This window comes from Staurois parvus, unplaced genomic scaffold (genome assembly GCF_062004578.1).
Source record: "Staurois parvus isolate SC_StPar_1 unplaced genomic scaffold, SC_StPar_1.0 ptg000225l, whole genome shotgun sequence".
NCBI lineage: Eukaryota > Metazoa > Chordata > Amphibia > Anura > Ranidae > Staurois > Staurois parvus.
This window is the reverse complement of record NW_028318021.1, coordinates 2,420,548-2,446,747: the sequence shown is the minus strand read 5'-3', so window position 1 is coordinate 2,446,747 and position 26,200 is coordinate 2,420,548. Positions and strand designations below refer to the sequence as shown.

Genomic DNA, 26,200 nt, shown 5'->3' with positions numbered 1-26,200 from the left:
CGATCAGTGGCGCGGGTAGGGCACGCGTGCGCCCCCTACCCAGAAATGCGAAATTACGTATATATACGTGATCCTGCGCACAGGTGCCACCCTGTGGCAGTAAATCTACTATGGAGCAGTCCTTAAGTGGTTAATTTCTGTTCAAAAATTTACTTCAGGATGGTTTTGCTGCTTCATGGTGGTCATAAGGGCACTGGTATGAGGCAGAGATTCAGGAATATATGCTCTGCTCACGCAACAACAAGGACCACAAAGGGGTGAATTTACTAAAGGCAAATATACTGTACACTTTGCAAGCGCAGTTGCATTAGAGCTTAGTAAATGCCATGAAGCTTCACTTTGCAAAGAATACCCAATCACATGCAAGGAAAATAGAAAAATAAAACTGCACGTGCTTGGATCATGGCAGTCAGCAGAGCTTCCTCTCATTTACTAAGCTCTGGAACAATTGCACTTGAAGAATACACCTCATATTTGCCTTAAGTAAATCAACCCTGTAGTGTTTATATTCAAAATAGCCATGGATGAATGGAAGATGGGGATGTGTCAATGACCACACTGTTTTGCCTCACAGAGACATGCACACAGTAGTCACAGACATTCCCCTGCTGCCATAGCCTATGAATAGAAGAGACTGCACAATTATTTCAAATACAAAGTATGAGAAATGACAGGTAAATAATACATTTTATAACATCATTGGGCTTTAGAAACATAAACACAGCTTTATTGAGGTGGCAAAAGATCAGCGATCAGCTTTAATGTAATGACAGGTTTACTTTATTTTTCAAATTCCACTGGGAAACACTTCTAAGTTGTGTTGCTGAATGGATGGGGGGGGGGGGGGGCTGAATACATATAATGGTCATATAAAGTTCTATTTTTTTTTCCCAGCTTATAGGCAGTCCCCAGGTTACAAACAAGATAGGTTCTGTAGGTTTGTTCATAAGCTGAATTTGTATGTAAGTTGGAACTGCTACATTTTTTAAGTGTAACGTCAACCAAAAAAATTATTTTTGAGTTTTGGATAGCATTGGGAAGAGTTAACTGGCCATGCAGCGATGTGGGATTGCTGACAGGTCCGCCGGACAGTGGATGGCAGCATGATGTGAGCAGCAAGATGGCCACTCGGTGGTTTGTGGGACCAGCATGATGTCATGCTGCCTCCGTTCTTCAGTGTGAGTCATATGTAAGTTGTATGTTGGTAACTCAGGGACTGCCTGTACTGTATCTCCTATCAGATTCTGATTGAAATTTCAGATGGAGCCAACCAAAGGGAAGAAGAGAAAGGGGGATGAGTAAAACTGGCCATACATGGATAGAAATTTAAAAACCTAAAAACTCTGTGCTAATAAACACACAAACCTACCCACAATGTGTGATAACGTGTTATAAATCACAACTCCACATTAAATAAAATGTAAACAGAAAGTTGCCAACATAAATACCTACATACAGATATTGATAGTAATCTAAAACCATACATGTAAAGTGCTATCCTCAATGTTCACAGACATCAAACATAGGTAATGTCCATTTAAATCTACAATACACCACGTGCAATTTATGTCTGAAATAAAGTCCCCCAAAAAAGCCTTTTTATATTCAAAGTAAAAAAGTGGAGGTAAAAAAAAAAATTGTTGTTATACCACCAATCCATGATCCTTCCTGCTCCTGACATGCTCAGATGTTTTTCCCAGGATCTCATGGACTGCAGGTATTCAGCCACTCAAGCCAGTACACCTCTTCCCGCATGGTGCATATAATTAAAAGGGAAGCACCACAGGACCGTGGGTCTGCAGGTATTCAGCCACTCAAGCTGCTACACCTCTTCCCGCATGGTGCATATAATTAAAAGGGAAGCACCACAGGACCCTGGGGCTGCAGGTATTCAGCCACTCAAGCTGCTACACCTCTTCCCGCATGGTGCATATAATTAAAAGGGAAGCACACTGCCCATCACGTGATACTGTTTAAAAGCCGCAATTTAATCTTAGTAAATATGCTTTAAGAGTATTATTTAACGGTTTCTTTTAAATAAAATATTTTCTATTGATTTTTACATATGTATGTAAACAAAAACATACAGTTATAACAGAAACAGAAACCAGAGGCCTCATTAAATTAAATAGAACTCCAACAGAGACCATACTAAAGAAAAGTAACCCCTCCCCCCAACCAGGCTACCCCAACTGACAATAATTAACTATACGGGATACCAAAGCCTCCGTGGGCCACAGCAGAGAAAGCTGTCATCAATTATCTCCCTATATAGTAAAGATAAAAAGGGGGCCCAAGGAGTAGGATACTCATATGTAGTGTCTGAATCGGGGGACGAGTAACACGAACGATGCCAAGGTCGAGAAATGTCTACAAGGGGCTTCCAAGTACATGGCCAGGACCAGGCTAGGAAACATAAAAAGCCTTAGATACACATGATTAGGTAGAGGTGGAAGAGCTATCCAACCAGACCTGCCAAAACTTGTCAAATATTTTTGGACACCCCCTGCTTCTGTAGGTGGCCTTGTGTAATGAGAGCATTTTGTTGACTATCCCCTTTCAGTAAGATAATGAGGGAATCTCAGTTTTTTTCCAACATAGAATTAAAGCTTTGCAAGCATAAAATAGTAGAAGGCTAAGCAAGGTGCGTTGAGCCCTAGTAGGAGCAAGACCTTCCACCATACGAGGAGGCAGGCTGACAGGGTCACCGGAACTGGTAGAGTTGTGATCTTAGTAATACAATGCAACAGAACTTCTGAACTACCAGACAATCCCCAAAAAAATGTCCAAAGGTGGCTGGAGAGCGTGATCAATGCCAGCACTCTGCGGACAAGAGTATTATTTAATGTTTATTGATTTTGCACACAAACTTTTTATGAAAACATATATACTAAGATTACATAGCAACTTCTAAACAGTATCACACAGTGCAGTGTGCTTACTTTTTTAATTACATGGACCATGTGGGAAGAGCTGTTGTGACTTGAGTGGCTGAATACTTGCAGTCCCACGGTCCTGTGGTGTTGGATTTATGCCCTGGAAACCATCCATGAGGGTCCTGTGAGTTGTCTATGAGATCCTGGGAAAGACACCTGAGCAGGTCTGGAGTAGGAAGGAGCATGGATTGGTGGTAAAATAACCAGCATTTGTTGACCTTGAGATATAGGGGTCATATTACAGGGTATGGAGTTTGGCTATCTTTTCTGGCAGTGGTGCCTGGATTGATTTGCTGGCAACCTGACACAAGAGAATTTGGATCCTTTGTTTTCACAAGCACTTATGTGGACTTTTTTTGGGACTCTATTTCAAACATAAATTGCACATGGTGTATTGTAGATTTAAAGGGTCATTAACTAGGTTTGATGTTTGTGAGCACTGAGGATAGCGCTTTACATGCATGGTTTTAGATGGATAGAAATTTGTTTGGTTCAGCAGAGATCAGCTGAATTTCAATCTATGTGTGGCCACTGCGGTTGAACAGAAGTCAATCTGCTGATCGACTTTTGTTCAACCACCTTGTCAGATATAAAACATTCGATCAGCACTGCAGGCAATAGGCTGCAGAGCTGATCTGTGTACTCTGACAACAGAGAAGTCACCCAGCTGTCAGAATACAATAGCGCAGTGGGAAGAATTCCCCCATCCACATGTTTTTTGTTCAGCTCGCTGGACGAACGAAAAAAAAAATGACCCATGAATGGCCAACTTTACTGATCTTTCCACTTGTAGGTGTAAATTCTAGCCTAAACTTAAGTTTCAAGTTTAAGATCTCTGCAAACAGACTCAATGAAGCACAGAAAAAGAGTTTGGAAAATATGTGAAATCTACATGACAGCACCAGCTGCTGGTTGCATATGAAAATACAAAATATGCTGTAGGTACACAATATTTCACATTTGTAGAGTTAAGTTGTAGGCTTCAATGTTCCATGATGTTCATGCCATATTACCATTCTCTGACTTGGCTGCTGTTGAAATCCAAGTTTTAAATGTTAGTTGATGAATAAATCTTTTGTTCAAGATGAACATGAAGTTTGGGTGTCCCTCTTTGCAATACAGTCTTACAGCTAGAAAATAAATCTATACGACACACTTGATGATTAACAATGATTTAAACACTCTTGATTTTTCATCTGTAGCATAAAGATTCTACATTTTATGGTGTATACCAATTTATTGCCAAAATACAAGCACTCACGGGTAAAATCAAGCATTCTCTTTACAAATCAAAGACTTTCTGTTCCCATAACAGCAATTTCTATCTTAGATCACAATTAACCAGTAAACACAATATCATTGCTCATTTTATTTATTAGCTACTTCCAACAGCTTAAATACGTCAAATTTATTTTTTATTCGATTTGTTTCATCCCTTTTCCGTTGCCAGCACAGTTAGTCTTTGTTGCTACGGGCTCGCTTCCCATCACCGTGCAGCTTATAAAGAGCCCAGTGGCTTCAAGTATGGCAGGTAGAGGGTTAATGGAACGTTGTCCTAGCGCATTTTGTAGTCGTGAGATATGGAGGCTTCACACAGCTGGCCTTTGAAATCCAGTTCTACTGTGAAATCCAGATCACGCTGAAACAAATGGAAAATATGTTAGGCTAGCAGGATGCATGAACCCTTAATCTTCTCCAGGAGTCACTGATGCTGTTGTAGAGGTCATTTGTGGCAAAAGTGAGGAAAGAAGACCAAAATGAATTCACAATGTTGTAGTACTGAGTAGCAGAAAACATACGCAATACATTTTTGCTGCAAATTTCCCCATGTTTTATACTTTTAAAACTATGCATGTAAAAAAAATCCCTGCTGATCTGCCAGGTGCACCTACCTTGTGACATGACAATTCTGAGTCTGTTGCACTGAAATGCCAAGTGGTGTTGTCTGCTCTTCCCTGTTCTCCCTTGCTGGACTACAAAACGTCCCTCCTTTCATTCCCTCGCCCTGATTACTATCATCCTGGAAGCTGCCTCAAAATTGAGCACATGATCAGTGGAATTTTCATGTTAACTGTTTAGCAGCCAATAGTGTCAGGGCTATCACAGTTCATACATCTATACGTTGATTTCTTTCCAAGCAAAACAATGCTACTGTCTTAACCACTTGCTGACACACCCGTAGTGATTTTACTGCGGGCGGCATGTACAAGCACCATCACGTACCTGTACGTTGGCACATTTTTCTGGGTATGCACCCCCGTAACCTGCACTGCCAATGACAGCATGACCTTGTGTCTGTGTTTGTAAACACAGAAACAGGATTTAGCTGGTTCTTCTCTTCCTAAACCCTTTTCAGTTCAGGGAGAGAAGAAACCAGAATCAAATTGAGTTGAGGAAGCACATTTACACCCACACACCTTACATAGGCACATTTAACCCTTTAATTACCCTCAGTTACCCCTTTGGTCACCCCTGTCACCCAGCCAGTGGCATTAGTAGAGTGTCAGTGTACAATATTTATCACTGATCACTGTATTAGCATCACTTGTGACATCAGATAGTGTCAGAAAGCATCAGGATGAGTTAGCACCCTTCACAGCCATGGTCAGTTAGCTAGATTGCCCACTACACTATCACACTCACACTATAGGTCGCTGATCACTGCCATTGCTGGTATAGTATCTGTACAGATCAATATATTGATCACAAGCAGAACTATTTTTTTTTTTTTTTAATTCTTTTATTAAAGTAATCAAAGTACAGATCAATATATTGATCACAAGCAGAACTATACTAGTGTCCCCCTTAGTATAGTGTCCTCAAAAATGCAGCATTAGCAGGATCAGCCCTGATACATGCCTGCACTTGTGTTTAGCCCCTTGTCCTGCCACCTCAACAAGTGCAGTGTCAGTATAATTACTGATCGCTGCAACCTCTGATACATTGTAAACAAAATCAGTGTTAGAAAGATCAGACCTGATCTTTGCTAGCACTAGCATTTAAATTTTATTTCTAGCGGTTCAAGCAGTCCCTGCCAGGAGCTCTTTTTCTTGTAGCTGCACTAGGTACCTGTAAATTTTGTGCCCAAAATCTCCCAAAAAAGTACTCTATTAAAAAGGTCTACAGGATTCTGAGCATGTCAGATTAGAGCAAAGGGCAAGCCTCACTGACAGAGTCTTTCGCAGCATATGAACCTGTAGAAAGCAGTGGTGTGGCACCCTGACAGGGAGCTCAGACGATGGAGAAGGGATCCTTACTAAGATCAAAGAACAAAAAAGAATGTATTGTGCTCACATTTGTCCATATACCCAAATCATCATATGCCCATTTTCTCTGCTGCAATGGCCAGGAAAAGATAATAATGTGTTTTATGTATCTTAGTGATAATACACTCCTCGGGGTGACCCTGACTATCATCAGCTCCTCAGAATTTGACATTTGCTTAGACCAGTCCCTATTATGCAAATGTGCCACTTTTTAGACCCTTAATGAGTCTTGAAATTGGCCGCTGTAGCACCATGCAACATAATCGTAGAGACTTCCCCCAACAGGTTGTTAACACCCCATTTAGAAAGGGGGAGAAAGCCTGCTTGTGCAATGAAGAATTAAATGTAGTGAAGTGTAAGGACAAACAGGATGTTTTTGTCCTTTCTTCCATTCACGCAGACACGGCAGTCCATATTAACACAACATCTGATGTCAGTGAAAGTCCTCTTTGTGTCCATGACTACAATCTTTATATGGGAGACGTAGACTTAAATGATGTAGCCATATTTAGTTTCCCACAGATTTAGACACTGGTACAAAAAAGTGCCTATTAATTTATTTTAATTGGCTGTATATACTGCTTTTGTAATTTACAAAGCAACTGGAAAAAGTGGATCCTTCCTAAAATTTCAGGAAGTGATCATCACAGTAAAAAAATAAATAAAAAAAATTAAAAGGTAAAGAAAAAGAAGTTGTTTTATCGAGTTAATGTTATATTGTTACTGTGTATTATTGTTTACTGTTGCTTGCTGTGCAAAACCGCTAATCAGCTGCAACACTGACCTGTTTATTTTGACAGCAGCAGGGTGTTCCTCTTAGAATACCTGCGTCAGTGCCTGCAGAACAGCAGGAGGAGATTTCTCATCTGCAGTTAAAAAAAAGAATGTGTATGTCCAAGCATGAGGGACCTGGGGTGGTCAGTGGGCAGTCGCTACTTTGGTTTGGCATATAATTTTCTCTCTTTTTTTGGCACAGATTTCAGTAAAAAAAGTTGTTGTTTCATTCAGTTAATGTTATATTGTTACTGTGTATTATTGTTAACTGTTGTAGTTTGCTTTGTAGGAATGCCATTCAGCTGCAGCACTGATCTGTTTATTCTGACAGCAGCAGGGTGTTGTTAAAGAAGAAATATTTTTTTTTAAATCATACTTACCTAGGTGAAAGCAACATGGATATGATGCTGCATTTATCTCCTACCTGCTCTAAAGCTGAGAACTAAGCGATCAAACACTGCTGATCACTCAGTTCTCCCTGCCAATATGAGTAGAGATCGGCGACTATCAGTCACCCCTGTCTGCTCTGCCCCCTCCGGCACTCACTGGAATGCTGTGCCATGGAGGAGGCGGGAGGTGCCAGAAAATCAATTGATAATCCTCATATAGTCCAAAAATAAAGTGCACAAGAGATCGTGATGATCTTCAGGGGCTCTGGGGCTCCTTGTGGAGCTTTCACTACCCACAGAGCAGTTGTGCCAATGAGGACGGCAGAGTTTTGAGCAGTGCGGGACATCAGACCAGACCAGACTTCTTCCATCCTAAAGGGACCTCCAGGTTACTGAGAGTGTTATCGCTAAATGCGCACACTGATTGCGCATCTGGTGAGTGCGCAGTCTTTAAGGTTTTGGCCACATCACCATCACCCAGGATAAGACCACCAGTTACTGAAGATCATCACGATCTCTTGTGCACTTTATTTTTGGACTATATGAGAATTATCAATTGATTTTCTGGCACCTTATACACAAATGGTCACTATACAGTGACATATTATATCACCAATAAGTCATTTTATTGCATTATTAGCACTTTATCACTGGTGCCACTTTTATATGCTTGTTTCATCATATGTGTTTATATATGCAGAATACTGTTTGAGAGTGACACTGTTTTATGGTACCACTAAGTCACTTGATTATAGTCAGCACTATGTCACCTATTATCTTATAAGCTTAAATATTTTGATTTATATATGATTATAATTGTCTAGCGCTACACCTCATTTATATTTACATTTGTGAAGGTTTTCTTGGTACCTTTCGGTGTTTTAGTGGCTTTATGTGACTTTTAGCGCTCACTTATCCTCCATTTTAAGCTTTGGCTGTAATTTTCCTTTAACAGTTGATGTTTGCTTTGCAGAAATGCCAATAAGCTGCAGCACTGATCTGTTTATTCTGACAGCAGCAGGGTTCTACTCTCAGAATACACAGTCAGTGCCTGCAGCTCTGCAGGAAAAGATTTGGATATGTTTTATAACATATAATATTGTTTTTTCCCCAAAAAATTTTGGTCTTTTTTCATTTATATAATAAAAAATTAAAAGCCCAGTGCTGATCATATACCATCAAAAGAAAGCTCTATTTGTGTGAAAAAAATTATATAAATTTAATTTGAGTACAGCATTGCATGACTGAACAATTACCAGTTAAAGTAGCAGAGTGCTGAATAGCAAAAAAATGCCCTGGTCATGAAGAAGGTAAAACCTTCTGGTGGTCAAGTGTTTAAATACCAGAAGCCTGTCCACACACTTTGTGTAGGGAAAGGTCCCTTGAGAGGTGTAGCTCTAAGGGTGTGCCTACATCAGTAGGAACTGAGGTCCTGGTAGCTGCCCCTTTACAATCCTCCTGATAATGTTACAGGGAGTAATAAATGATGTTACTAGGTACAGGAGCAAGGTAGAAAGGTTGGAGGACATTTGGATAATTCCTAGATATATACTTTGAGGACTATACATAAACCAGATGACTGCTTACTGGTCTTATGTACGAGGTGGTATAAAAAAGTTTTGAGACAAGTTTTGTAAAATGCCAACAGTTGGCAGCCCAACGCTGCATGCGCAGTCACAGGGATCACCAACCTTCATAAGTCAGGGTGTCAAAAGACATCGTGTACATCGGGAGCTGTGCAACTGGTGCTATTCTGACCATGTGCATTATCACGTCTGCTATTTTTGATACCACCTCGTATTTTAAATCACAGTCTAAAGAATGGGCTGCAGCCAACCGAAAAAGGGTGCAAAAGCTGAAAGAAATTCATATCCACGTCTCAGACAATTTCCTGGAGGATTCTAGTTTTAAATTGTATTGCTTCCCCCTTAGGAGCTGCTGAGTATTTTGGGACCCTGTTTGCTCTTAGCCTGACTTGGAGCACAACCCCTGCTGACACCACTGTATACCCTTGACCAGGAGAACCACCTGGCTGTGAAACATAAAAAAATTACACAGTTTAAGGTGTACCAATGCTTTGATTGTATTGAACTTAGAGTAAAAGTAATGCAAACACAAAAGAAACAATGGTAGGTGTGTAAGCAAGATAATCACTCTGAAAAACTTAAGTCAAAAGGAACATACACAGTGCGATACGGCACTGCGTTACTTTAACTGACAATTGTCATCCAATGCTGCACCCAAGTGAAATTTACGTCCATTTTTTCCCCACAAAAAGACTAACAATTTTGAAAAAAAAGTATATTTTTTACTTATTGCTATTCAACATGTCTAGCAAAAAAATTGTAAAAAATCTAATTTCATCATAAATTTAGGACAAAATGTATTCTGCTACATGTCTTTGCTAAAAAAAATTCCCAATATATGTAAATTAATTCGTTTACGTGACAGTTATAGCGTTTACAAATGGCGGTATATATACTGGATTTTTTTTTTTTTTACTAGTAATGGCGGTGATCGGTGACTTATAGCGGGACTGCAGCAGGCATTCTGATACTGGGGGGAAATTACTTGGTGTCACTGACATCCCCACTGACACCAATACAGTGATCAGTGCTAATAAAAACGGCACTGACACTGTACTAATGGCACTGGGCAGGAAGGGGTTAACATGTGGGACGATCAAAGGGTTAACTGTGTGCTGTTTTACTGTGAGGCTGTGTGCTATTTGTCACTGTAAGCACACTGATTTGTATGGCTCTGCTATGCAGAGCCATACAAAGCAGTGTGCAGGAGCTGACAGGGGAAAGATCTCTATTGTTTACATGCAGGTCTCTCCCCTGTCAGAAATCCTCGGAGATCGCCAGGTGCCAGCAGGGAATCACCAGCCGGGATGCGGTGATTGACAGCCAAGGCTTCGAATGGTGGTGAAGGTAGGGCGTGAATGCCTCCTACCCGGAAATGCGAAATCCTGTATATATATATATATATATATATATATATATATATATATATATACACGTGATTGTATACCTGTGCCACCCTGTAGCAGTATTAGAAGTGGTTAAATAGACCCAGTTGTCCTGCAGGACCAGAGTTTAAACATTAATTACAGCACTGAGATGGGTTTTTTTTTCCCAAAGTGAGCTGAAATAGAGTATAAAAAGAAGTCGAGCTAACTCAGCTATGGGTTCTCAATGAGTAGAAACAAGGTTTAACTCTCAAGATGAAATAGCACATAATAATATCCCCTCTAGCATCACTCCCAAGTATAGAAACAGATTCTTCTGTGAACATGATGGGGCCCTAGTTTTTGCACATTAGTGTTGAAGTCCTCTTGGGTGGAAACAAGATCTCCTGAAAAGGGTACAGTTAAGAGAAGCTCCCCCTAGACTGATTGTAAACAAAAACCTTTAACACAGAAGATGAATGCAAGCATTATTAAAGTTGAGAAAGGAGCGGGAGTAGACTTCAGTAGAATTGAATCCCTATAGGTTGTGCCTTAACCTAATGAAGCAGGTTCCTTTACAGCTGGAAGAGGTTTGAGATGAGATACTAACAGTATTCCAGCCTGTAAGGACACACGTGCAGTAGAAGAAGTCCTGCTTTCAGAGCAATGGGGGGACACTAAAACAGTAGGCCGCAGTACTGAATGGGCTAGGGAGTCTGTGTCTCAAGGCGGCAAACTGTGATTAAAGGTGTACTGAACTGGAGCAACTAGAAATGACAGAATCATTTGTAATGTGTGACAGTCTTGGTTATGGAACCCTCTCACCCCATCTAAAATCTTAGCAGAGTGAAGGATGGTCTCTCAGTTGGGGGTACCCCTTGTTCTCTCAATCCTTCTGAGGAAAAATCAATGGCAATGACAATACCACAATCTGCCTGCCTGCAGAGTCGACTCTCCCGATTGTCAGCGATACCAGCGATCTGTAGCCCCTCTTTCTGGCTCTCAGGTGTTACCAAATCTGGCCTGGGTCCTCTGAGTCCCGCACTAGCTTCTCACACACGTCCTCACCCTCTCACAGTTATCTTGTTTCCTCCCCATGTAGTTCCAGAGCTTTTGATTATATAGGCTCTCACCTTTTTGCTAGCTCTTTTGGGAAATATAGTCTGTTTCCGCTTGTCCAGGTACAGAAGGCCTTTTATCAGCACACAAGTTCAACAGTGCTTTGCTTTGGTATATTAAAGTCTGTAATACCAAAACTGCAGATCACTGCCATCTTGTGGTTAATTAACATCCTGCAACCAGTAACAGTGCAGTGTGTTACAAAAGAAACTCTCATTGCCACTTAGCTAGATTATACCACCTACAATTGTTACCCATACACAGTCATTCCCCTATTCTTTTCTGGGATGCTGTAAATTAATTTCCTAAGATAGAAACTCATAGTATATATACTGTATATGGATGCACAGAAAAAACAGGCTACATGAAAGCAGCCCAATAAACTGCCAGCAGACAGTTGAAAGATGCCTATACAGCTTTAAAAGATCATCCCTCTCAAGATGCAAAAACTGGATAAAGGCAAAGAATAAATACAAAGCTAAGTTAGAAGATAAGAGCTGGATGAGGAGAGGATTCATCTGGGGTCTGGGGTTGTACACCAGGAGATGCTGGCTAGTACTCCAGAAGAAAATATTTGCTGTCTAAAGAGATTTATACCTAGAAGATTGTCCTCAGTTGCCACTCCCTTTGGGCATCCCATACATCCCTTACCCCATCCAAGTTCAATTACCCTAATAAAATCCAAACAAGCTCAAAGAATGGTTACTGTCTCCTGGCTGCAAGTCTGTGTGGATAATGTGTATTGCCTGGCTGTGCAGGACTATAGGGGGACCCAAAACTCAGCAACTCCTACAGGGGTAGTGCTACACATCACTGTTTGCATAGGACCTCTTATTCATTACATCAAATGCGGAAGAAGATTTTCCAAAGCTGAAGACTTTCTTAGCAGATTTTGAGATGTTATCAGGGTAAAAGATTAATAAACATAAATGTGTACTGTCTCACAACAACCCCACCGAATGGCATGTCCAGTAGCCAGGGACCACATCACACATTTATGCATCAAAATTGGTAGACACCCATCCTTCTCATACCACATGAATTATAAGTCTTTCTTGCTAAACTGGCCCAATCTGCCCACCTACTGAAAATAATTAATTTCACCAGGCTTCTATGTCCTTTCCAGGCCTTGCCCTTATTATACAAACATAGTGATGTGAAATTGTTGAACGAGCAGTATGTAAAAGTTAGAGGGGGAGCCTCAACCTTTGTCATTGGTAGCACTCCTCCACACTAGAATTTTGAAATGATCACCTCAACTAAATTGTTATGCCCTAGAGTCACAGTAATTGCTGGATGGAAGCAATACTGAAATGTGACTCAAATTCATATATATTAGCATATGTTCCCATCAATGGCAACCTCCAATTTTCCCAAGGACTGGAACATCATGCATATACAACATGGGAACATAAAGACATACCTACTATGAACCACCTTTTTGAAGCAAACTTCTGTCGTTTACTGCTTCTTGTGGAAAATATAATTTGCCATAGGGGCATTGTTTGTATTATTCTCAAATCACACATCATTTAAAAAGTTAAACAAGAAACTTTCCACCTGTTTAAAACACACATGTTGGACTCTTTGATATTCTTATCCAAATATTATGTTTCTCCACTGGAAAGTCCTCCATGAGGAAATGGTGGTTCACCTTCCTTGTTGGGTATTTATGTTATACTGACTGGATTTCTAAAGGTATGCAGATGTGCTGTAAATGAGACCTGGATGTAAAAACCAATTTCATGCTCTGTATAGAGCCTGTATGATTTTAATTTCTGTAAAATAATCTAACTGTCCACCCCCCCCCCCCCCCCCCACACACACAGACCTTATACATTGTCTAAAATGTGGTAACCTAGGAGCGATTTTGGTACATTGCTTATGAGATTGCCTCCAGTTCTCAAACTTTAGGGATGTGATTGTACAATCTCTCAACTGTATACTAGGTATAAATCTCACAAAATATCCCTTGATTTGTTTTTAGATACTGGTTGCCCTCTTCCCATCTCAGCAAGGCAAAGAAGAACTGGGCTTATACCTGTCTATTGTTAGCTCCAAGTGAAACACCAGCTAACTGATTATCACCCAAGCATTCCACTCTGGCAAACCACCTTGTTGCCATTAAAACATTATTATGGAAACTCCAAACTCCAGAAACATACTATAGAAATAGGGGGAATGGTGTGTCCAAACCCCCCTGCCCAGAGCCAGGTTTGCCAACTTACCATTAATAAATAGACAGTCCAGATGCCTGCAGAGTGCGTTACACTCTTGTGACAGGCAAAAAAAAACTATATACAGCCCGGCTCCACGGACAAATCTTTTAGGAGATTAGCACATTCACTGCACAAGTCCTCAATGCCATCCACATAATAGCAATTGTCCAACTTTTCTGATATACTGCAGGATACATGGAGGAAGCCCACTGTGGAGTAGCTACCTGCAACCTCCTGATCTCAGCACACATCTTAACATTTGACGCTAGCAGTCCCTCAACACGTGGCTTCTGTCTGATTACACTGACTGTGAGACACCCCTTTCCGCTGGTGTCTCTATCAACAATGTTTATGGAAAGAAGGACTCAGATGATGGTATCTGTTGCTTCCTGACCCTACCCCCATGGCTGGATGGAGTTTTCTTGTGCATAAACTATGGTATATATTCGTGAGAGGCTATAGTTGTTTCCACTGTCTGTTGTTGAAGCTGAGATGTTATTCCACTTTCCCGTCTCTTTCTCCTCTTTACCTGCTTTCCATACCCCCTCCCCACTTTTCATTGCTTCATTACCTTACACCATTTTCTTTTGATCACCAATAGTATAGAACTTTGACAACCTGTCTTTTTTTCTTTTTGTAAAAGTCTATTCAAGGTTATAATATGTTCAGAATGTAAAACTCATGAAAAAACAGTAAAATGTTTTGGAAAAATAAATACACTTCTTGGCACGTACAATACTTCTCATATATGTATTTCAACTGCTGGTTTAGCTTTTCACCCGGAGTTCAGTTGTAATCCTGAACTTAAGGAGGCATGCAAGGCAATGAATTTTTCATCTGACAGGAAGAAAATATAAATGTTTTTTAAAATAACATATTTCCTTCTAGTTAGAGATCAGCATGACAAATGAGGCATATTAGCATTTGTGGAGGAAGCGCCACGAGAGAGTGGCAGTGCCAACAGCGAGCAGTCGTTCTCCTTCTGCAGCCTGCATACTGATCAGCAGCAAGCAGCAGGAATAACATAGCTCTGGCAGGTGACACTGCCTTTATCTGCATAAGGGGATCAGACTGTGAAGACAAATAGACTGCTGAGAAAACAAAGGTCACCTGTGTATATATACAAAACTGGAGTCACTGTATAATCATAGGACCCCCTATGAAGAGTAAATAAGCCCCTCCCCTATTAATATGATTGCATTTAGAGGGAATATAAGAAAATATAAAAGACACAAATGAATGCAGTGCTGTAATCATTAATACATCACTAAACATGTTTTTAACTCCCTTGTCTGCCAAGGTACATTTAAAAATGTCCTGGTATTCAAGGTGATAAAACAAACTTGCGGCTTTTGTTGGAGCTATGAGCTTTGTGTTGTTTTTTCAATCGACACCCAGCTTTCATCACTTTTATGGTATCAGCTCCTGGCTGATTGCTTTCACGGTATCCTGAGGGTGCGCCGATACCCTCCCCACTACTGCCACCCATGGTAAATGGACTCAGAATGCCAAGTGGGAGAAGCTCAGGGAAAATGTATTTCTTGAGATCCTTGACCATAAATTAACCTGGAAGCAACAAGCATTTCACCATTTCCAGGTTCAGAACTATCACTCACTGATCTGTTCTTGATTAGACTGCTGATGTCCCCAAAAGAAGTATCAGTCACCTGTCTACACATAGGTAGCTTTTTATCCCCCTTGTCCCTTGTGATAGCAATATTGACCTGGTATCAGCCAGCTGTAGTCCCTTTACAGCAGGGCTCAAGTGTGAGAGGAAGAAGCAGCACAAGGAGCCAATCAGTTCATGTGCTAACAACATGCTGATAGGATGAGAAAGCAGCATATCAGAGAGCTGAGGTTATCACTGTGCTGCTTCTCCTTTCACTGTCCGTTCACAGGCCGTGGAAAATTTCAAAGGAAGTGGGTTGAATGATGCTGGTCATCAGACAGAGGACATCTGGTGGCAGAAAAAATACTAAAGGGGAACTGTCTAGATTGTTATTGTATCTTTTAACGAATCATTCATTTTATCTTGCTATTTTTGGCATGAGTTCTGCTTAAACTTTTAAATAACTTTAATACAATGGTACATCAAAATGCCAAGTTGCCATAAAGACAAGGGGTAGGGGACAGTTGTATCATGAATTCAAATGCACACAACATGTAACATCCAGTCACAATTCATCTTTCACTGGCAATAATCTGATGAATTGCTGTGAGCACATTATCAGCAGGCCTGCCTGTATGTATTATTTCCACTTGCCTGGACAATTAGGGTTCAACTCTATCAAGGGTCCTACTACAATTAGGGTCCAACTCTATCAAGGGTCCTACTACAATTAGGGTCCTACTCTATCTCTTATTTAGTCTTGGATAAAGTGGGGAAGGTTTAGAGCAGGGGCGGACTGACCATTTGGAAACTTGGGCACTGCCCGAGGGCCCGGGGTTGGTAGGGGGCCCCATGAGATGCCCCTGGTACCTTTTTTATAGGCTTTTTTGAGTTTGGGCAAGGACACAGGGGCCCCATGATCCCCTATTGCCTGGGGGCCCCATGAGTTGTCAGTCTGCCCCTGGTTTAGAGCCTCTATCACGTTTTTATTGCTCTCTGTATCCTGATTTAGTTATTTAGTTTTGGATAAAGTGTGGTAGGTTTAGAACGCCGAACAGGTTATCATTGCTCCTTGTATCCCTATTGGGGAAATTCCTCCCTTCCTGTCAGGAACAAACAAGTGATAGGAAATGTCTAAAAACGATTCCCTTTACTGGATTCAGAGCATTATGAGATGCAGTATGATTTGTTACACTCACAGCTCATTGTTTGGTTTTATTGAAAAAGCATTCATATATCTTCCTATTGGTATTTATTTGTTATTGGCAGGGCTTTTTTTTCAGCTTGAATGTGGGGGAACGCAGTTCTGGTACCTCCAGCGTTTAATATATGTAATGGTAAGGGGTGCTGAGGTGTGCTGGAGAGTCTATTGATACTATTTTATGGGGGATCTATTATTGCTGGAGGGGGTCTATTGTTGCTGTGGAGGTCTATTGTTGCTGGTGGGAAATCTATTGTTGCTGGGGGAGGGGGTCTTATATTGCTAGGGGTCAATTGTTGCTCGGAGGGATCTACTGTTGAGGGAGAGGTCTACTGATGCTGGCTGATGGGGGATCTGTTGTTGCTGCTGGGCGTCTATTGTTGCTGGGGTGGATCTATTGTTTCTTGAGTGGTATTTTATTGCGGGGGGTCCATTGCTGCTGGGGGAATCTTTTGTTATGGGGGAGGGGCTCTATTGTTGCTGAGGTGGTCTAGAAGCTGGCTGCAAAGTGATATTAAAGGCATATTTAAAAAGATAACAAATATAACATACTTACCTGCTCTGTGCAATGGTTTTGCACAGAACAGCCTCGATCCTCCTTTCCCAGGTCCCCTGCTAGCACTCCTGGCTCCTCTCTCTTGCTGTGTGCCCCCCAGAGCAAGCAGCTTACTATGGGGGCACCAGAGCAGCCTCACTCCTGGGTCGATGCTCTGTGTGACCATTTACACACAGAGTGCGGCTCGCCCCTCCCCTCTACGCTGTCTCCTCATTGGCTCACTGGATCACTTGGCTCACTGGCTGTGATTGACAGCAGATTGACAGCCTTTGCTCACGCTGCTGTCTCAGCCAATGAGGAGGGAAAGATCCAGGGAAATGGTACTCTCATGAACATCACTAGATCGAGCGGGGGCCCCAGTTAAGTTTTTAGTGGAGGGGGGGGCTGATGCACATTGAAGGTTTATCTTCATGCATAGAATACACAAAGGTAAAAGAAAAGCATTGAGCCTTTACAGCCACAAATTCTACACAAGTTACATAGCACCACAGAATGATACTTGGTAGGTAGGGTGTGGAAGCAAGGGACGATGCTTGAAGGTGGGTATTGGGCCGAGACAAGGGATGACTCAGAGGAGGAGAGTTCCTAGCCCTGGTTATAGGCATTTACATCATGCAGACAATTAACACAGTGCTTTTTCACACTGCACATTCATGTATGTACCTACCCTTGAGTAGCTTACAATACAAGGTCCCACTCTCACATGCAGGCATACAAGCACACACACCAGGGCCAATTTAGACGGGACCCAATTAGCTTACCAGAATTTCTTTGGAGTATGGAAGGAAAACAGAGTACCAGGAGGAAACCCATGCAAGTACAGGGAGAACATGCAAACTCCATGCAGGTAGTGTCTTAACCAGGATTCAGACTAAGGACCCCATTGCTGCAAAGGCAGAAGTGCTAACCACTAAGGTACCGTGCTGCTCTTTACAAAATGTATTAATCCTCAGAACAGTTAACCTTCCTGGAGTGTGACTCGGGGTTAATTTCAGTACCAAAAGCGGTAACCCCAAGCAACACTCGGGATTACACTGCAGCGATCCCTCGAGCCTTACCTTGTCCCATGATCCCGCGATGTCCTCCAGCTGTGTCCCCCGGCCATGTCCGCCAGCCGATGCCAGCATCCGTCTTCCGGGTTCCATTTCCTGCCAGCATTGGGACGTACGGGGGGGGGGGGGGGGGGGGGGGGGCGGAACCGGCGGGAGATTAAAAAAAGTAAAAATTTTACACAATACACTGTAATCTGTTAGTATTACATTACTCTATCAAACCATTTCACCTAAGTTTTGTCCCGAGTGCTCTGTCCTGTTCCCTGCCTGCACTTTTACCGTTCTTTCTGCATGAACACTTGAGAATGTCCATGGCATCCAAAAAGCGTCCCTTTAGGTCAAAAGCAGTTTTGGACCAGCTAGATAACAGTGATAGTGAATTAGAATCACTTGCAGAATTGAAAAATAGTGATTCGTGGGGAAATTCTTAGTGCTCTATTTCAAATGTCAGTGTTTTTGGTTTGATTACATTATTGAATTAAATGTATTATTATATTATTATTTTTTATAATTATTTATTATAATTTATTATTTAATGTTTCAAACTTTATCATACCCGGGATGTTTACTAGACTCTTGATCGGACAGATTTAAGTGAGTTATTCCTAAGAATTACAGGCCTACAATATAAAACAACACATTTCCATGCCAAAAAATGTACCGCTTTGACATTCAAAAATATTGATTAGTTAGAGCATCAGGGAGGTTAAACACACAGACAGGTTAAAAAAGAACTTACAATGTTGTTAGCATTTGGTTTCATTGATATGGTTCCGTATAGCTCTTCCCCTCTTCGTACTGTTAGGTAATCCTCCAGGTAGAAAACTGTTTGTTTCCAGTGCGTGTAAGGAGCATCAGGGGCTGTGTTAAAAGAAGCAAAAAAAAAAGTCAGATTGCTGCTGCTAAAAAAACAAACAAACAACAACTCTTCTCAGAGGCTTTATAAAAGATAGAAAAAGAAAATAATACAGCTCAGCTGCAATACTCACCTTCAATTCATCAATACCTCTAATTTGCCACAAGATGCCGTCAGTCTTCCAGGTTGAATAAAGCCCAGTATAACTCAAACTGAAAGACTGAGGAAAGATCAAGTGTATGGCGTCATGGCCCTATTCCTGAAAGGGGTGTCACAATGGCATCCTGCAATCACATTGTATTAACGGAGCAGTGGTTCTAACATCATTATAACAGGGTGGAGCCTGGCTCCTGGAGTTGAGCATAAAGATCCAGATTCAGACTTAAAGTAACTGAAACTATATAACATGACAAATTGAAAACTTACATTGGTAGGCCTGTTCAGCTATAAAAAGAATATTCAGATACTTGCATAGGCCCAATGTTGACTGGTTCTCTTTAAAGTAGTTTTGGTGATTTAAATGTGTTCTACACAAGATTAACCTTTTTTTCTCAGTACAACACACAAGTCCCCAGATGTCACAATAATCCAGTATTCTAGAAGGCGGTAATATGTAATTTTCTTTTTTCAGGAAAGACACATTGACAGGGGTCTCAGCAAACAAGCTTCCAAACGTCCACGTCTGCTCCTGGCCTAATACTGTGACAGTCAGTAAATTGAAACTGAAAACCATTTTTTTCCCAAAGCCTATCTTTAGAAAACCATTTTCATCACATTACTGAAATGCTAGTTTATTTAAATCACTCATACTTGCATGGAAATTGAAGTAAATCTCAGTAATATAGTTTTCTTTCCAAAATCTCACCGGTAGATTTAGCTGAGAATAATCTCCTACATGTCAGAAAGCCTGACCCACCTCCATCTAAATCGAATATTTCAGTTTTAGGGTTGCTGCTATTTGGAATTTCATGTTGATTTTGTGACAGTGACACTGTGGGATTCATCGATAACACTGACAGGGGTTTTTATAGAGACACCCCCACTGACCCCCACTAAACTCGCCTCTCCAGAGCTTATCCTGGTGTCCAGGGCCGGTGCTAAACTATTTTGTGCCTCAGGCAATACCCCCCCCCCAAAAAAAAAAAAATAAATAAAAATTTAAAAACAGTAGAAAATATTAAATCAACAAAACATGAAACTGCTATTTTTTTTCAATTTCCAAAAATAAGTGCCATAAGATGCCACCAGCACCAATATTAAAGACAAAATCAGTGTCGTGGACAGACTGTAACTGTGACTGGCAGTGGCAGGGTGACAGTTGCAGTGAGTGGAGGATGGGAGGATGATGGTGTAGCTGGCCAGCTAAGACCGGTCCTAGGTTGCTAATATGGTTCACATATATGTGTATACCAAACCTGCCCATAACCTCAGTACAGTGTATATGTGCATATGTTAAAGCCAAAGCAGAATCATTGCTGTGATTTATGTCTTTGATTGTTATATGACATTTTTATATTAATTGTGTTAGCAGAAGCAGAAAAGGAAAATATGCCTTTAAGAGTTAGTATAAGGTGAGCCAATCACAGACAGCCTCACACTGTACAGAGCCTTAACCAATCCCAGCCAGTTTCACATCTATGCCTGTGTAAAACTCCCTGCTAGGATTTTCTAGAGACACATGCTCACCAGACAGAGGAGGAAACAGACAAAGTTCGAATCAGAGAAGCTCCATGGAAGTAGAGAAGGCCAAATAGGTATTTAATGCACTTGTGTGTTCCTCTATTGTTTAACAGTGCAGGTAGATCTGTATGTAAAAACTGTTGTATGTGTTTACTTGTAGTTCCACCGAATTTACGAATTTACGAATCAAGTCACTGTAGAGTAATCATAATCGAACAAATTTACCGAATCTAACGAATTTATCAATCTATCGAATCAACCCAATGTAATAAGAATTAAACCATTATAATATGAAAGAAATAAGCCATTGTAAGCAGTGTTATATGAAGAAGATTGAAGTTATTAAAGAAGTATTCGGTGTGCTCTTTAAACCTACTGCATCCATAGAGCGGCATTGGAGGAATTACAGAGTAAAGTCAGTCTAATCAAACAAAGAAACAGCAATTGCATAATTTTTCTAATGCCACAGCGCACTAGGCACCAAAGGGTGCTGCGCCTGCCACAGATGGATCCACACTCTGAGACATCCCAGGCTGGAATATCACAGGCAATGGGGGGAGATAAAATGCTGTGACAGCAGACAGCTGAACTGATCCCACACAATGACAGATCTGACACAACACACCACCACCAATAATGACACAGGTCAGCGGGGTCAGTAGGCACTAGAAGAGCAGGCTCTAGTATCATGATGATGTCATCACACATTGCACATGTGATGGATGTCCGGCCGGGTCACACTCACACCGACACGAGACATCAGAGTCAGACATTGAGGTTTTATTTACTAAAGCTGGAGGGTGCAAAATTAGATGAACTTCTGCATAGAAACCAATCAGCTTCCAGTTTATTTTGCCAATGCTTAATTGAACAAGCTGAGGTTAGAAGCTGATTGGCTCCCATGAACAGGTGCACCAAATTCTGAGTGAACCAGTTTTAGTAAATCTACCCCTTTACCTTCCTCCGCAGGCGCAGTTCCACCTCCGCTGATGAATAGGAAGAGAAGGGCTGGAACTCCACAGTGATGAGCAGCCGCCAGCTGTCTTGCAGTAAGGGACTGAGTCTGAGAAGAACACTGGAAGGAGCAGCAGCTCATTTGCTACACTGGCCCCAGACACCTGGCATCTTCCTCTGTCCTTTCTTCCTCCCCTCTGCCGCCCCTCCCCTCAGCTGAAGGATCATTCATGATGCATCCCATACAGAGAGAATGCTGGCCTGTGCTGCGCCCAGGTGCCCCTAGGTGGCAGTGCACCCTAAGTGGCCGCCTAGTTTGCCTAGTGGAAGCACTGGTCCTGCCGGTGTCCCTTATTCTTCCTCAGCCACCACCAAAAACAATAGTCAGTGTTGGCTGTTGTTGAAATTTAGAGGAAATAGTCCTATCACCCTCTCCATATGCAACAGTGTTTGGGACCAACAATTGGCTGCTAGGCCCAAGCAGTGCATCGTACAAGAGGGTGCAATGCTGAAAGCTCCCTATACCCAGGGTATGTACCTGATATATTTGTGGAGGCCACAAGAGAGAAAACAGGTGTTCGGTGGCACTGCAGAGTAGAGTATCATTGGTTTTGTGGGTGGGGGCTTTAAACAGACGCTGTCACTTTATTCTGAATTGGAAAAGTGATGGTGTCTATTTAATGTGAACCTTGGAGTAAAAAAAAAAAAGACCTGTGAAATATATCAGGGCCTCTCCACAATCATATACAGCGTCTTTAAAGTAAAAAAAGGAAATAGGAAAAAAGAAAATTAAACTTACCTTACCCCTGGCTTCCACATGCAGTGCCTAACTTGCTGCCCTTTAATATATGTCCTCAACAGTTTGTAGTGGGAACATTGATTAGGGTAATAGCACTGATCTGTGCTAGCCTCATGTAACATGTTCCCAGTTTTAGATTATCTTCTGCAGCATATCCCCAGCCAAATATGTAGCATGTCTTATACTCTGACTCTAATTTCCTCTACTAGGTCTGCAGTCTCTGGTAGTCCTCTCAAGCGTTACATAGTGTGACAGTAGGCAGGTGAAATCACCTGGTTGCGTCCTGGATGGACGATACATTTGTCCGAGGTTCAGGCTTTATGGGGATTTGTCCCACTAGAGGGTCCTTCAGCACTGAGGTGATGAGCACAGCTGAAGGTAGTAGGCTCATTAAGACCTGTATAAAACTTCCCAGAGTGCTTAGGGAGTTGCTCCAACCTGGAACCAGATCTGTGCCTGAACTGTCTGGGGAGCTGACCTGTTATCTGTGTGCAGAGAGACCAAAGCCTGTGTGGCTAGCCTCCAAGTACTAGCAACTAGGTATAGCAGCAGGCTGTACCTAGTGGGTAGCTAGGGAAAGCTGTTGTTGCAGTAAGTAGCCAAGTTGGCCAGGATTTATTTTGATGTTTCTTTTTGGTTTACCATTTTTTCTGTAAATATTGTAAATAAATTGCACCTGTTTGTTTTCACCTCCACTGTTGTGCCTGTCTTTTTGTGTTGTGCACCCATCCAGGGGGTCACACACACCCGCTGCCGAGCTAACCCCGTTACAATATACTGAACATTATTTGGAGCCCTTGGGCGAATTTTAGGGGCCACATTCAAGGCCCCCTTAGACAACTGAGTACTGTACATGAGAATAGGGATACTCAGCATTTTCACCAGAATAATAACCTCTGCAGTGCAGAAGCTGATGGCACGGTATGCATATGTACTAAGTTTTTCTCTAAATGATTTGTTTTTTTACTTCTAATTATAATGGGGGAGGAGTTCTGATATATTAAGTGAACCTTTTTTCTACTGCAAGATCCACTTTAAGCAGCTGCAGCCTGAAGGGTTTTTTAATCATTTTAAACCCCTTGGTAAAAAATGTTTGGGAATTGTGAACTTTTGGCCAAAAACTTTGAAGGTTTGCAGCCACAAATAAAGAATTTATTGCACAGCCTTTGCTCCTGGCCAGCCGAGTCACAAGAGCCAATAATTTGAAAGATTAGATAACCCAGCCCTTTCTATATACAGTACAGGTAAGCTCACAGCAGCCATTCTGTCAGTGTGAGGGAGCGTCCAGCCTAAGATATCACCAGTACACCATGTTCAAATAAACAAACAGGACATGTTAACATCACCAACCAAAAGCACAGAGGCCATTAAGGGTCTCTTTCCTGGCAGCATTGTCGCTTGGTGGCCTCAAAAGGTCATTTGTTTCTGTTGGTGAAATTAAAGTATCCTATCTGTTTATCTGGACATGGCATGCTGGTGATATCTTGAACTAGACTTACAGTATGTTTTGGTGGTGTGATCCGCCATTTCACAACAGCATGCTCCTATGGCTTGGTCTAATTGCTGTATGAAGTGTGCTGGACTCTTTGTATTTATCCTAGGAAGAGCTGACAATTCTGTGTAGGGTTTTTTTGTTTGTTTTAATTTTGGCATTCGTACATAGCCTCCATGACAGTGCCTGGCCTCCCCTGGTGTAGCAATATGTTATATGCTGTGTATGGCCTCTAGGGATCTCACTACGTAGATACTGGTACAACTGTTATTGCGTCTCTTTGGTTGTAGTTCTAAAAGCATACACATGTTTAATGGCGGCTATGAGCACCTAATAAAATGTCTGCTACTAACCACAGTGTGTGAGCATCTGAGCAGGATCGACTAACAGAACATGGTGGCAGCTGGGCACTGGACCTCTGAATAGCAAGTCTTCTGTCTACAAATACAGATTGTGTGACACTAGAACTGTACAGAGAATCAGCAACTGTAAGTACAGAGTCCCTATCAGACTGCACTATGGAGAGTGGCCTGAAACCTCCTTAGAGACTGGATGTCACTTCTTCCAATCTCTCACAGACATGGAGACACTGGAAAGAAGAGTTTACTCTGTAAGTGGACCTGACAGTGGCACCCAGAGATGAGCAGAGGGAAGTAAAGCTGTTTTATTACTTGATTGGGAAGAAGAAGAAAAAGACATTGATAGCATCAATATGTGTGAATATCTGTCTGTCTCAAAAGACAGACTGAAAGAAATACAGACCTGCACAGCGGAAGATAAAACTCTACAGATCCTAAAGGCTGTCATCTTGAAGGGATGGCCAAAACACAAGCAGCATGCTCCAATGGAGGTTTCTCCATTTTTTCACCTAAGAGATGAACTCTCTGTGCAGCATGGAATCATCTTTAAAGGAGAAAGGGCTGTCATACCAAAATCCCTTAGAAGAGACATTGTAGAAAGATTGCACTCGACTCACTTAGGTGTAGAAGGATGTTTACATCGTGCATGAGAATATGTTTATTGGCCTGGAATGAATGACCACATAAAAAACTTTATAGCACAGTGTGAAATATGTGCATCGTGCAATGATAAGCAACCGAAAGAGACATTGCAACCACATCCAATTCCAAACAGACCATGGTCAAAAGTAGGAACAGATCTGTTCACGTGGAACGACAAGGAATATCTGGTAACTGTGGTCTATTTTTCCAACTTCTGGGAGATAGATTACTTACAGGACACAAGGGCCAAAACAGTAATTAAAAAACTCAAGAAGGAGATGATACAGGGCCCTGGGAACAGTATATGGACACTCAAAACGATGAGACTATGAATACCAGCAACAAAGACACAGGGACTGCTGAGGAGCATAGGGAGGTCTCTAGGCAGAGAGAGACAGTCCCAGAAAATAGACTGCCAGAATCAGAAGAACACCAAGATTTCTGTGAAGAACAATCAGAAAGCCGGCTCACCTCAAGGATTATATCTAACTTATAGCTATGTTCTACTTCACCATTTTGTGTTTGTTATATTTCATTGTTCTTTTATTTAAAAGAGAAAGGATGTAGCAATATGTTATATGCTGTGTATGGCCTCTAGGGGTCTCACTACGTAGATACTGGTACAACTGTGTTATTGCGTCTCTTTGGTTGTAGTTCTAAAAGCATACACATGTTTAATGGCGGATATGAGCACCTAATAAAATGTCTGCTACTAACTACAGTGTGTGAGCATCTGAGCAGGATCGACTAACAGAACACCTGTTTTTTTTTACAATAGCTTGCTTAATGTCCTTAAAAATAGCTAGAACTAAATAGGATTCACTCCACCCCATAGACGTTAATAGGGTTTTCAAAGTGCGTGAACTTCAAGCAACATTCACAAAACTGTTCACTAACCAAAGCAGTCCAGATTTTCTCATCCCTTTGTATTTTTTGCTGACCAATGCATACTGTAAATGTAAAATGCTTCAAATAACTTGCTTTATTTTACCAGATACTTTGGTTTAATGAATAGGATGAGATGTTTGGAAACAGTTTCCGCACAAGAGGTGCTAATTGAAAAAGAAAATATTTTTATCACAGGAGGACAGAGACAGTTGTTTTTTAAGAAAATACAATAACCGTTTTGTACTTAAAAATTACTGCTGAGAAATTAACATTACAAATAAAGTCACGCATTCCAGCACTGATAAAAATAGCGTGGAAATCTGTTAGTGGTCTAAATTTGTGATACAGTCTTGCTAAAATTTAACCATCACAAGATACAATTAGCTGAATGTTAATGTGATATACTATTAATAATTGTTTTGTCCTTCATTATATGGACTTCAGTCAGAAAAAAAATAT

The 26,200-nt window shown here is 41.3% G+C and overlaps 1 protein-coding gene across 2 annotated transcripts in view; it reads right to left on the bottom strand.

The window, feature by feature from the left end:
- Positions 1-699: 699 nt before the first annotated feature.
- The window catches only part of PRMT8 (protein arginine methyltransferase 8), a 225,389-nt gene continuing 199,888 nt past the window's right edge, over positions 700-26,200 (bottom strand). For both annotated transcript variants that reach the window (XM_089679475.1, XM_089679474.1), the window contains exons 9-10: positions 18,811-18,932; positions 700-4,575 (exon numbers count right to left, since the gene is read on the bottom strand). In XM_089679475.1, coding sequence (XP_089535601.1) covers positions 4,492-4,575; positions 18,811-18,932 — 206 coding nt within the window. In that variant the 3' untranslated portion in view covers positions 700-4,491. The remainder of the gene's footprint in view (positions 4,576-18,810; positions 18,933-26,200) is intronic.